Source organism: Oryzias latipes, chromosome 19, assembly GCF_002234675.1.
Source record: "Oryzias latipes chromosome 19, ASM223467v1".
NCBI classification, from domain to species: Eukaryota; Metazoa; Chordata; class Actinopteri; order Beloniformes; family Adrianichthyidae; genus Oryzias; species Oryzias latipes.
Genome location: NC_019877.2, coordinates 21868227 through 21882433, shown reverse-complemented (window position 1 = coordinate 21882433; position 14207 = coordinate 21868227). Strand labels below are relative to the sequence as shown.

Here is a 14207-nt window from a genome sequence, read left to right as displayed (position 1 = left end):
CAGGCGCTTATGGAGTGCGGTGAGTTTCTTTAGCCAGTAGGCATGTATCATGTCAGGGCCCGGTGCTGTCCAGTTCTTTATACCTCAGACTCTTTCTTGGATGTCTGCCACTGTGATGGATACTGGATTCTGTTCAGGGAGGTTGCTATGTTCTTTACTCAGAGAGACCAGCCAATGAGCATTGCTGTTATGCACAGTCTCTTTCCCCCATATACTTTTACAGTACTGTTAAGTTTCCAGCCTTGGTGGGTCTGCTCGGTTGTTTTGACCCTGCCATTGAGCGTAAACTTTTGTTTCTGCTGAAAAACCGCCGCACAGCATGATGTTTTCACCCCCGTGCTTTACAGTAGGTCTGGTATTATTTGGATACAACTCTGCATTCTTTCACCTCCAAACACAACGAGGAGAGTTCTTACCAAAATGTATTATTAATATTATGTATATTCTCCCAATCCTCTTCTGGATGATCCAAATGCTTTCTAGCAAACTTTACACAGGTACTTGCACAATTGGCTAAATATTTCTTTGCCCCACTGTTCTTTTTTAAGAAACAATGGCATGATATTTGCAGAGTTGTAAATTTATCAATGCAACATTCCCCCAGATGCTTTCTTGGTGAACTTGTGACAGACACCTGACTCACAATTGCTGAACTTCAGGGAGCTTAAACCCTGAATTTCAACAAAATGGGCTTTAAATGCAACACTGTTAAGATTGAACATTACCGTTTTTATAGTGGAAGATAACTCTCCACCACAATATGACCCATTCCTTCTCCATTTTTAAATCAATGGGGATATTCAATTTTACTTCAATTTAGCAGGCTGTGTGTACAAATTCTGACTTCTTGAAGTAAATGAAATTTTTAATAATTTTCTAACCAAAAAGGCCTCTGTAATTATTCCATTTACCTCTAGCCTTTTGGAGATTTCCAAAATGTTGTGTTTAGCAACTATTCCTTAACAGTAACAAACATTCTTTTACCTAAAAACGGTTATTTCAAATGTACCCAAGGACCAGCATTAAAGAGATACGAGCTAATGAAACCAGATCGGAATGAAAACTGACCTCCTTTCAGGGCTGAAGACCGCCTCTCTATCCTGCCTTTCAGGACTTCTGAACCGGCCTCTCTTCTCAGCCTTTCTGGCCTCCGCCTCCATGCGGCGGGCCCGCGTTGTGTCATGATGTCCGACCCGGTGGCTTGGTTGGTGGCTGTCGTTGCTGGTGACCGTACTGCCACTGGCATCAGAGTCCAGAGAGCTGACGGAACCGCTGATGTGAGAGCCGTTGGACAGCAGAGAGCTTCCTGAGGGAAAGGGGTCGCTGGGCACAGGAGACGGGCAGCGCGGCACCCCACCCAAGCTGGAGCAGGAGCCTGTTGGGGAGAGGAGATCCCCGGGGGCTTGAGGTGCAGAGCCAAGCAGCGGTTGGCTGCTCCAGTCTACATTGTCCCCATTCACAGAGCCTGCATCGGAGCTGGGACCAACAGACCCCACGTCCCCTGAAATACAACAAATGATTACAAATGAGGATGTGTACTTTGACAAAATTCCATATGGGTTTCTACTCAGAGGAAGCAAGTCCATATATTTGGGTGTGTGTCTTTTCTATAAAAGGATTTGTTTTCAATAATAAAAATCTCATCCTGCCAGTGGATCAGTATTCTACCATAACATTGCTTTAGTATTACCACAGAAGTGAAACATAACCTAAGAAACAATAGCAGTAAAGAAAGAGTTATTCCTCCTTGCCTGTAGGGGGCAGTGGTGACCCTGAAGGCTGGTCAGCAGCAGTCCAGACTGTTCCCCCCTCAGCCTCTCTCTGATTTAACTCCTCTTGCCAAATGATAGAACTTGAGTCAGGGACCTTTTCTGCTTCGGGGATCCCAGAACCAGTCACAGCTACCTTGGCAGGTCCTGGTTCCTGTGCAGGAAAACACGAATAAGTGAAAATCTGTGCAATTCAAGCAAAGTGGATCAAAGAGCTTTAATCCAGAACACCCAGAGTAGAGATGGCTACCTGGGAGGTTGTAGGCTCCACTTTACGTTTTTTCTTCTGGTTCTGCTTGTTGGTCCGGGGATAAACAATCAGCTGTTCACTCCATCTATAAACGAGCAGGAAAGTATTCTGAATTTCTGCAACATCCAAACCTCATCCTCAGCAGAGAAGTCAGGACAGGTTACCCGTTGACGATTTCTTTACTCTCTCCTCTGATGAAGTACTCCTGTTCAGGGGTGATGATGCACAGCGAGTTCTTCTGGCCTGTTTTGGGCTCTGCGTCGATGACATCTGTGCAGTGGTTCATGTTCACTGTGCCCTGAGGCAGTGTGCTTGGCTAGAAGACAGACGACACGACAGATGCTTTATTAAATGTGAGCGTCACAACACAGTGAAGCATAAATGAAGAAAAGAATGCTTCTGTACAAAGGAACTGTTTCCACAACGGTCTTTTGCTGGTTTGTTCGCGTATCAGATGGGTGAGAGAACGACTAAACACTGATATCGCTGTCCAAATAGTTTGGAGCTCAAACACGACGGGAGGGAAAACAGATCAGTGGTTCACCGGATTTCACAGGCTTCTACTGTGAGAACGCTGGTGTTAAAATGAAAGAGGAAATGACAGCAGTAAGTTACAAACAAAAATACTTTTCAGCATGAGACCAACAACAACGCTTTCAAAAACTCTGTTTAGATAAGAAGTTATCAAAGCTACAGATGGTTGTCAACAATACTATAGTGTGTAGTGCAGGGCTGTGTTAAATTCATAATAATAATAAAGTTCCTAATTCTGGTAAGTAATCTGAGAACTTGTCATCACCAAACAAAATAGGATTGACGATGAGCTGACAGCTTTAAAGCTATTCTCCTGCTCCTTTCCATATTCAGCACATTAAGAAGACCTTCACACTTTCAGTGGTTTTAGCGATCTTGGTACGTTCAGCTCCTTCAGGATATTACTGCTCGTTCTTTTGGTGTTCATATATTTTATGGTTTTTGAAATATTAAGCAAAAGAATATACCATTTTCAGCCGCATAACAAATGAGTGAGATATTCATTCAAAAAGTTGTACTCCTCTAAAGCTATGAACTTCTGTCCAACTTTAGAGAAACCATTCAAGTGTTCAGCAAAGATTAGGCTTTATCAGTTCTACTTTTCTAAAATACCTTATAGTTTAATGCAAATGCTGTTTTACGCACATTTCGGGATATTTTCAGATTTCTAACGGAAGTCGATGAGCGACATCGTCAGGATCTAGAGTGAGTGATGTCACAGGTTAGGAGCGATTTTTGAAGATGGCGTTTCCAGATAAACTGCCGTGACTGAAACCGACTTTAATCGCCGAATTTCAGGACTTCCAGCAAAAGGTTCGGCATTTTAAGTAAAGCCTTTCAGCAAACCAAACAAACTTTCAAGAATTTATGATTTTCACCAAACCTGTCTAACATAGCTTCTTAAGAAAAATTCAAATCTCAGCGACTTTAGCACACAGCATTGACACGAGCATCATCGCAGGTAAGCCAGTTTTCTATCTTACAATGATGGAATGGGGTACTTTGCTGGTGACAAGTCTTTACAACCCAACATCCCATGACTGCAGTTGGAATAAATAATAATAAAGCGCTGACAATGTGTCCATTATTCATTCACTCCTCATTCATACTTGGTGATGGTAACTAAGTGTGTCCAAGGACACAACGGCAGCTGGCTGGGGGGAGCGGAGATTGAGCCGCAAACCCTTTGGTCATTGGACGACCTGCTCTACCACCCCAGCCACTGCTGCCCCCACCTCAAAAGAACGATTTGATATGAATGAACTGCAGCAGCAGGATTGCAGCAGATTTCTGTAACAGAATACTTTTTGTCATTGGCGCTGAAAGACTCGTGTAGTACCGCTTTCTGTTGGGTTTGGAAGCAGCAGCTTCCCTTCGGCTCAACACTATTTAGGACAGGAATCTTGCACCAAAGCCCTTGGGTTCTGTAAACTGAACCAAAGCCCGGGGATTCTGCAAACCAAACCAAAGCCTGGGGATTCTGCAAACCGAACCAAAGCCCTGGGGGTTCTTTAACCAAACCAAAGCCCTGGGGGTTCTGCAAACCGAACCAAAGCCCGGGGGTTCTGTAAACCGAACCAAAGCCCTGGGGGTTCTGCAAACCGAACCAAAGCCCGGGGGTTCTGTAAACCGAACCAAAGCCCGGGGGTTCTGTAAACCAAACCAAAGCCCGGGGGTTCTGTAAACCGAACCAAAGCCCTGGGGGTTCTGCAAACCGAACCAAAGCCCGGGGGTTCTGTAAACCGAACCAAAGCCCTGGGGGTTCTGCAAACCGAACCAAAGCCCGGAAGTTCTGTAAACCGCAACTCAATGACAATGAATGAAATTGTTGAAACATTGGTATGACACTTTTAAAGTACATGTCCTTTACAATGGTAATGTCTAGTAACTGCCTGGATCAATATACTCTGAATGTTGCTTCAGCCTTCCCTCCGTCTGCCCGTGGTCCTGCTGCCCTCTTATCCGGCTTTACTGGACTGTGTCTGCTACCGATGCTAAGCAGGTGCTCAGGCTCTTTTCTGCTCCTTTTAAGGCCACTGAACTCACATTCAGCTTTATAAAGAGCTATCTGAAAACTCCCAGAGGCCCAAATATGGCATCGTGGCGCAGAACCTAGATCATGAGGATGAATTTAGTCCATTAGGAAAACAAAAGAACAGTAGACTTTCCTCATACGTCTTTACAGAAATGCAGACCAGAAAAAAGAAATGAATATTCTTTAGCCAGTTTGCAAAAGGATCGCTCAATATTTGTAAAAACGTATTATTATAATTTCAGATAAAGTCCTCTTAGATCAGAAGTATTTTTTAATGTGAATTTTTTATTAACCCATGTCTCTTTGGTCCAGTGAATCTTATCAAGAGCAACATCCCTTCACGCAACTGCCAGTCCAACAGGTTTTTTTTTATTGGTTAAGTTCCACCACATTCACTGTAAATGCTCATCTCCTAACTATGGTACTTGAACTAACCACATTCAGGTAGCACGCGCCTGCCAGCATGCGCACAGAGTGAGGCATCGCTGTCTTTGTGTCACGGAACAAACTTTTATTTGGTAAACATAATTTGATGCCAAAACGCCTCGTCTGAAGTGATGCCCTTCCAATCCCTGCCTTATTCCTCATTTCAAGAGTGTTCCGTCCATTTTTTTTAATCTGCTTTATTCCTTTCAGGGTCACAGGTTTGCCAGAGCCTAACCAGACAACTATAGGGCAAAGGCGGGGTTACACCCTGGACAACACGCCAGCCTGTTGCAGGCCCACAATCACACACCCATTCGCTTGCAGTCACACACTTAGGGACAATTTAGAGTAACCAATCCACCTATGAAACATGTTTTTGGACGGTGGGAGGAAGCCGGACTGTCCGGAAAAACCCAGGCATGTATGGGGAGAACATGCAAACTCCACACAGAAAGGACCCAGCTGGGATTTGAACCCGGACCATGTTGCCCTGAGGTGAAAGCGCCAACCAGTAAAAGTGCTGCTGCTCTGCCCCTCACAGCCTGCTGGGGCACATCTGATTCTTCTGAGCTGTTAAGTTTTCTCCTTTTCTTTGAGCCATGTGCTCCACAAGTTCTGCATTTCACCAAATAAGGGCATAGAGGGAGGAATGAAGCTGTGGAGCAGAGAGAAACTTTCACCAATCCTGTTGGGGAAACAAGGCTACGGTTTCACATCAGCTGCTCTGTCTTGATGCCGTCATTTCTTTGAATATCTAAAGTTTTAATTCCAATGTGGTTAGCTCCTTGCTCTCATAGTTTTAAGAATTGAATTAAATTAGAAGGATATAATTGTGTTCTTGTTTGAACATCTAGGTCACTAACATTCGCTGTTCTGCCCCTGAAGAAATTAAACAGCCTTAAGGACCCGCTCTAAAAAAGGTTGTCTTTGGCGTTTTTAACATGTTTTTGTAGCATTTTTCTAATGACAGAAGACATTTACAGAGAGAATTAAGAATAAAGCTGCCTCAGTATTTATTCAAATCATTTTGGATCACTAGCAGATTAAAAAATGACATTTGGAAAAGTTTGTAGTTGTTACTTATAAACTACAATCAGCAAGCCACAGCCTCCCTGCTCTGCTCCATTCTGATGCATCTTACAGACAAATGGATCCATGAACGTCTGTTTTCCTGGTCTGAGCTGGACTCTGGATCAGAACTGGGCGGGTGGGTAGATCTGATATTAGTCACCATTTGTGTCGCACCGCTAATGTTAGCTTGGGCTTGTAAGGGGCTGTAAGCTAGAGGGAAAAAGTATAAATAAAGGGATGATGGGATATGAGCACACATCAAAGATCCAAAGATCCCACCCAAAACTCAGAGGTGAATTCTGATGAACTCCTGCTGCTCAGCAGAAGCCATGTCCTAGAAAACAACACAGATTTTTGGATTTGGCTAAAGAACGACACAACACTTTGGGAACAGTGACAATAGATTCAAAGATAATTCGAGTGGGACTTAAACTTTAAATGGAATCAATTGTTTTCCAACCATAACTGGAATTAAAATGACTAAAAACATGTTTACGTCTAGTAACAGAAAGTTGATTATTATTTTTATAAATTATTGTATTATTTCACAATAAAACTTCTGATAACAGATTTAAAAAAAACAAAATTAAATTCTGTGGCTCCACCCCTTGCGTTCAGGTGAAGTCATTAAAAATTATAACTTAAGTCTATTTAAAAACCGGAGAAAGGTAGTTTTCCCTCTCTGGGTGGGTGGAGTACTCCTCCCCCAGATGAAGATGGTTAAGTATCGTGGGGAGGTGTTTCGGGTATGTCCCACTAGGGGAGGCCCCGGGAAAGACCCAGGCCAGCTGGCCTGGGAACGTCTCGGGGGAAGTCTGGGCATCTTTGCTTAGACTGCAGCCCCCCGACCCGGATAAGAGAAAGAAGATGGATGGATGTCAATTTAAAGAGTTAAAACTGTTTTTTAGATTCTTCTCTAAAGCAACTACTAAACAACACTAACTGCTTTAAATGATTGATATTTTTAAATCATTTAGCAATTTCACAGATTTGAGTGTGACATGTAATTTAATGTCCCTGCCTAGAAAGAGCGAAGACTAGAATTCAAAACAAAACAGTTTTTTAATGAACGTTCTTGCATGTGGATGCGCGTCTAAAAAGAACAACACGTCACCAAAATATCCAATTTAAAAACCTCTTTCAGAGGGTTTGACGGATTTTGGTCGTGTTTGCTTTTTGAGGAAAACACAAGATGATGAAGGTAAGAAAAATGTTTACAAACTTCTGCCATTGCAATGTTTTCTATGTCTGGTGTTTACTGCTTCAGAGGAAATGTGGGGGATACTAGTTAACAGGAAAGAAATGATAAGGATCCAGTAATTTCCCACAGTATGGTAAGAGTTGGCTGGGCTGGCAATCTATTCGAACAAATACCCATGAATGCATTAATGTGCAAGAGTCTAAGCCACTCCACTCAGTTTAAACTTTGAAGGGATGACTCATTTCAACCACAAGAGCTCTTTGAAACCAACTATCTTGTAAAACGTATTGAAGCCCCGAGTTGCGACAACCTTCCACACATTTACTGCCTCAAGTAGAGAAGACCGATCTCTCAAAGACGTGGTGTCTAAGTGAATAGTTTGTAAGTAAGATAAAAACTGCAGGTGAATGAGACGGGACACATGACGGCCTTCTGCTGTCTCCTATGGAAGGATCTGCAATCTAGAGTTTGTGATATTTTCTGTAATTTGCTGGAAAAACATTTAGAACAAGAACTGGTTTCAGTTGTTTTCTAGTGCATTTAAAATGACTACATTTGATTTCAAATACAAGCGGTGGGCTAAACGAAAGGCTTCTGAACACAGATCTGCTGAAGAGCTGTAGAACTAGAGCTAGGACCAGAAAAGGGAGGGAGGATGTAGGTAGGCTGTGTAAGAGAATGGATACATGTCAACCTAAACCCTGACCTTGGACACATCTCATCTGACCTTCATCAGAGCTTCGAGCCACTGGGTAAACAGAAAAGAGCTTTGTGAAATTAAAACTGTAAACATGTTGTGAGTTGAGGGGCTTTGGATAAGTCTACAAACCGGCCATTTCTCTGACCTCCCGTTCCTGAGGTGTGGAGAAGATAAAAACAACCAAAGGATAATGTGACAGAAAGATTGGGAATCACTGTTACAATAAGAGGAAAACAAAAATGCACCGCAGCCTGGGTGTCACTGGAAACTCCTTGTACAGTGGAAACATGCAGTCCCATTCTTACAGGTTTCCTCCCATTGTCATATTTGGCAATAGAGCTTTTTAGAGTTTGGCTTCAAATACTTGTTTTGGACACAGACACTTTGTGGTCTTTTACAAGAAGACTTGTGTCTCAGTTCTATGACAGACAAGTAGACTGGATTCACCAAAATGTGCCATCATGAAGGGGAAGGAGGGATCAGAGAACATGAAGAACTGTTCTCAAACATATGCTAGCAGACGATGCAGCAAAGCCTGAATGTGTTCATCAATACAACACCCAAATCAAAGCCAACAGCCTAGCCAAAGGTGTATTGTAAATCCTTCCTTATCAGACAGAAAAAGTCAACCTCAGACGTATGAATACAAAGACACAAGAGCTGTGAAACTAAGTCCAACTATCCTGATATTGGTTTTGCATTTCTATAACTCAGGCAAAGTGAGAATTTGTGTTTCTGCCATGCAGTGTGTGGTCTCCAGTGTTTGCACACAAGCAGTCTAATCTCCAGTCTGATCAGCTGGTATGGGTTTGGTCACCCATGTTTTATTCCCCTGGCGACACAGCACCAGCACAAACGGGTTTGCAGTCTGTAAAGCTGACTTCCAGAGCTTTTACTCCTGTTTTCAGAGTTTTTCTACACTCTGGTTACATCATCTGTTTGAGCGGTACTTCTCTGCTCTTTTAGGGTTTCCATGTAAAGATGGAAACTCGCGAACGAGGGTCTAAGGGCAGAGATGCCCAGTTTAGTTTAGTTTAGTTCTATGACTTCATGTTTCTTATGATTCATGTTTATTGCAATTACCGGTTGTAGCCCATTGGGACGACTGTTGTAAATATTGAGCTAAACTAAAAAGGTTTGAATTGAATCACAGAAAAAAACTCAGATGTTTAAAAATCTTCATTATTTGGTTTAAAATTTCTCCAGCACTTTAAAAAAGCCACATCTTTTAGACAAATCAAAAAGAGATTATAATTAAGCAACAGATCATGAGGGAAAGAAATCAAAAGCAAAAATAATGTTCCACAGTCAACACTAAATTATTGGCTGCTATTCGCCAAGTTACCAAAAGTGTGCTCTTGATATCTACACTACTTACAATATATTAGTGATATTGTCATTTACCTTTGTGCTTTTCCTGTTTGTCTGAATTTTAATGAAACACATACAAGTTCCATTTGATAAGCCCAATAATGAATGAGTATCAGAATACTTTATCACAGGGGGAAATTGCAATGTAAGCAGAGCTATCAATACATTTCTACACAGTCAGATATAGAATAAACAGGGAAAACTATTTACAATACAGTGTAGTGTAAATTTGCGGTGTTCAAATGTTTAACATGTAAAACTGTAACTTTGCTTTCTAAGGTAAGACGGTTTTTATTTAATTATACAGTTTCTTTGACCCAGGAAGGAAAAATCTTCTGTGTCGCTTCGTTCTATTAAAGGCGGGTTTTCCTCTCGCTGACCGTAAGCTCATGTATTGATCAAGGAACTTGTGGAGGGGATGCGTGGAGTTATCCAGGATACTTTGCAGTTTTTTAAGCATTCCTTTCTCATCACAGTCTTTAAGGGACAAGCTTCACGCCCACTAGGTCTCTGGCCTTGCAGATCAGTTTGAGTCTATGACCCAGCACACCCCAGCAGACAAGATGGCACGAGAGACCCCAGACTCATCAAACATCCTCATCACGCCTTTGCAGATGTTGAATGACCTGAGGCTCCTAAGGAAACCGAGCCGGCTCTGACCCTATTTATACAGAGAAGAACCACCCCTTTCCATCCTTCCATCCATCCCTCCATCATACATCCATCTTCCTCCACTTATCCGGAACGGGCAAAGATGCCCAGACTTCCCTCCCCCCCGGCCACTTCCTCCAGCTCCTCTGGGGGGACCCCAAAGCGTTCCCAGGCCAGCCGAGAGACAGTCTCTCCAGTGTGCCCTGGGTCTTCCCCAGGTCCTCCGCCCAGTGGGACGTGCCCGGAACACCTCCCCAGGGAGGCGTCCAGGAGGCATCCTGACTAGATGCCCGAGCCACCTCAACTGGCTCCTTTCGATGTGGAGGAGCAGAGGTTCTACTTCGAGCTCTCCGCGGGTGACCGAGCTTCTCACCCCACCTCTAAGGGAACGCCCAGCCCCCCTACAGAGGAAGCTCATTTCAGCAGCTTGTATTCGGGACCTCCTTCTTTGGGTCATGACCCAGAGTTCATGACCATAGGTGAGTATTGGAACGAAGATCGACCGGTAAATTGAGAGCTTTGCTTTTTGGCTCAGCTCTCTCTTCACAACGGACCGGTACAGCGACCGCATAACTGTGGACGCTGCTATGATCCACCTGTCAATCTCACGCTCCGGTCTTCCCTCAAGATATTTAAATTCCTCCACCAGGGCAGGGACACTCCACCCACCCAGAGATGGCAAACTACCTTTCTCCGGTCGAGAACCATGGCCTCAGATTTAGCAGTGCTGACCTTCATCCCAGCCACTTCACACTCGCCCGCAAACCGCCCCCCTGCACGTTAGAGGTCCTGACTTGATAAAGCCAACAGGATAAACACCATCTGCAAAGAGCATAGAGGAAATCCTGTCGTCCCCAAACCAGACCCCCTCCGGACCCTGGCTGCGCCTAAAAATTCTATCCATAAAAACTATGAACCGAACCGGTGATAAAGGGCAGCCCTGCCGGAGTCCAACATGCACTGGGAACAGGTCTGACTTACTGCCGGCTATGCGAACCAAGCTCTTCAGAGACTGGACAGCCCTCAGTAATAGGGGTGTGTACTGAGTCTGGCGATGCGATACGATACGTATCCCGATATTGTACCGGAACAAATTTTCTTTTCTTTTTTAAATATGCCTTTGAAAAAAATACGTCTTCCATTGTAATAAAATTGTCAAATTCTCTTGATTGAATGAGCAAAATGTTAAGCACTGCAACTGTATCTCATACATAAAATGCTTTTACCTGGGCAAATTTGTAGTGCTTTTATTTTGGTAACTTCAGATATAGAAAGGTAAAAGTCACATTGCCTGATTTCCACAACAAAATATATTTCAGTTAAAGACAAAACATGAATGTGCCCTAACCAATAAGGTTCCAAAGCACGATTGAGGAAATAAATTGCTGTTTATTTCCAATATTGCTAACTGTAGCTTCTCCAGTACTTTCAAACGGAGCGTGATACAGGGGCCTGAATGGTACTTCAAAGATAAAGGGGGAAACAAAAATCACTAATTCTCTGCAGAAACAATAAAGTGTGATGATGATGCAGCAGCATCATAACCCTTGTTATATCTTAGATGACCCCACCCTTATTTCTCCCTACCATGACAAAGGTGGATAAAGGTGGAAAGATTTCATGTAATCCATGGACACCAGTGAAGATCACAAATCATTGAAGAAAAAAGGTTCAGAGCACTGTCTAGTGGGTCTAGATGACCCAACTCCCAAAGTTAAAGTGTCTAGGATAGCACAAGGGTTAATGTGGCAAAGATGCTTTGTGTACATATCAGTCTGCTCGCTAAACTGGAATCTTTTGCTGGGAGGTTCTGCAGAACTTTGGCCCGCTTTGCCGACAGCATTTTAGCCGATGCAGAGTGCATTCGGCGCTGTGAAGCTCCAGTGCTTCACTCATTCTTATCTGAGCAGTTACAAAGCACCACAATCTGCGTTTTTATATTGTTGGCAACAACATGGCACAAAGTTTTGGTTTGATTTCTATCCCAAGTAAAAACTAAGTAGTTCATGTCTTATAACAACGAAAAAAGCTGGCTGAGGTCTTCCTGTTGTTTTGTGCAGAGTAGAGCTACTTTAAAGAGGCTCTGTGTTCTGATGCCAACTAGCGGCTGGAGGGTGAAGTGGAAAAACAAGAGTTCAACAAGGACGCTCATAAATAAATAAATAAATAAATAAATATTGTCCTGGCAGCATTTTGAATCGATAAAAGTATCACCAAATGTACTGTCACGATATATTCTATTCGGTAAGGCTCCCCGGACCCCATACTCCCAGAGCACCCTACACAGGATACCACTGGGGACTGGTCAAACGCCTTCTCCAAATCCACGAAACACATATGGACTGGATAAGCAAATTCCCACGAACCCTCCAGCACCCTAAAGAGTGTTGGTCCAATTTTCTACGAGCAGGACGGAAACTGCACTGTTGTTCCTGGATCTGAGGTTCGACTATCGGACGGACTCTCATCTCCAGTACTCTGACATAGACCTTTCCAGGGAGGCGGTTTGATTCCTCAGTTTGATTATTTATTACCCCAAATATTAAGACAACAATAAAGATAGCCACAAAAACATTGATCATCAGCGGGTATATCCACAATTTGCCGCATTGACAGCTCGACATCGACGTCTCCTGCTCCTCATCAGCCACACGTAGTTCTGCAGGTTTGCAAGGTCACTTGGGGGTGGGGTATGACCCCCTCATCCAGTCTCTGCTTCAGCTGGTGCAGAGGTAGAGCGGTAGACCTCTAATCGGAAGATTGCAGGTTGGGTTCCCGCTCTGCGTGCCCATGTGTCGAGCCTTTTTCAGTGTGTGAATGGGACTGTGACTGTAAAGCCATTAAGGCCTTGTAAGGTAGTAAAGCGCTGTATGCCATTTACTATTTCACCAACACATCCCCGATTCTCATACAGCATAAGTGCCCCATCTGGAGTCAACAAAAAGAGTAATAGTAGAGCGAAAGACAGGCAGCATTACTCACCGACTCATCCAGTGCAAAGCGCAGACAACCATGTTCATACAGTACAAAGAACCTCCGTTGCCATTTCTGTGGACATAAAAAGTGTATGTAAAAAACTACAGCGCATTTCAAATGTTTATTTTTGTCATTTTTCTATGATTGTTCTAAATCCTTAATGCAAATGACAGTCGGCATAATTTCCAAGTCACTAACCATTAGAGTTTCTATTAAATGTCAGTGAACAAACCTCCTAAAAATAGCGGTATTTGTTTCTAGACTAAAACCCTTCAAAGTGTCTGTTCCACATTATTACAACAGTTCCACAACATTGGAATTTGCTGCATCAGGAGGTCAGATTTACTGAAATCCAAAGCTATTCCCATCAAAAACATCTTCATGGGTCAGGTTCCATTTGAACATAAGACCACTTATCAATGATGGTTTTTGGAGAGTTTTTGCTTGAATTTCTTTGCAGGACGTCAGAATAGCCTCCCAGAGCTGCTGTTTGGAAAGGAACCGCCCCCACCCTCAGAGATATTTGGGTTGAGGGTTTTCTGCCCATAGCGCCCAATAATGCAGAGGTGCATGCACCGTTGTCATTGTCAAAATCTACAAAACACTTCTCTAAACTTAGTCAAATTCTTATTGACATGAGTCCAAATATTTGAATTGAAGAGCGTAACAGTCAAATGAGAATGTAAACATGGTTCAGTGAACGACTAGACAATCGTGTAATGCAGGCTTTTACCCGAGATCTCTGCATTGGATTATCAAAGTCTGTTCCCTCAGGAGCCAAGCACAGCCATCCAGCATATATGGGTTTAGCCTGAAGAGGAGAGAAAGGAGGAAAGTGGAAAAACACAGCAATTTAGGTAATCATCAGAACTGGAGAATGGGTTGAGAGTTGTGGGGGAGGGCAGCGACCCAAAAAAGAAGCACGTTGGATCTAATTGAAAGAGGCCTTTTGGGATCCAGATGTTTCTTTGCAATGCACTTTGTAGCCCCTGGTAAACAGTGTCAATGTGATGATACACTACACAAAATACACAATATAACAATGAAGCTACAAAAAAATTACGCAGGACAAATATTGCCCTGTAGTAAAACGAGTGAAAATCCAAATAAGCTTAAAGCTGAAACAGTGTTTACACTTTTTTAATTTCTTACTGTACTACTATTTTCTGGTTTATTCTGTGTGGTTTTGGCTAATTTGTAAATATTTGCATTCAAAAGGGTTG

General features: G+C 43.1%; 1 protein-coding gene across 5 annotated transcripts in view; it reads right to left on the bottom strand.

Moving 5' to 3' along the window:
• LOC101161759 (myosin phosphatase Rho-interacting protein) overlaps nt 1–14207 on the bottom strand; it is a 51999-nt gene that overhangs the window by 31839 nt on the left and 5953 nt on the right. For all 5 annotated transcript variants that reach the window (XM_011488496.3, XM_011488495.3, XM_023949552.1 and 2 more), the window contains exons 2-7: nt 13718–13795; nt 12991–13056; nt 2184–2335; nt 2020–2104; nt 1752–1923; nt 1069–1501 (exon numbers count right to left, since the gene is read on the bottom strand). In XM_011488496.3, coding sequence (XP_011486798.1) covers nt 1069–1501; nt 1752–1923; nt 2020–2104; nt 2184–2335; nt 12991–13056; nt 13718–13795 — 986 coding nt within the window. The remainder of the gene's footprint in view (nt 1–1068; nt 1502–1751; nt 1924–2019; nt 2105–2183; nt 2336–12990; nt 13057–13717; nt 13796–14207) is intronic.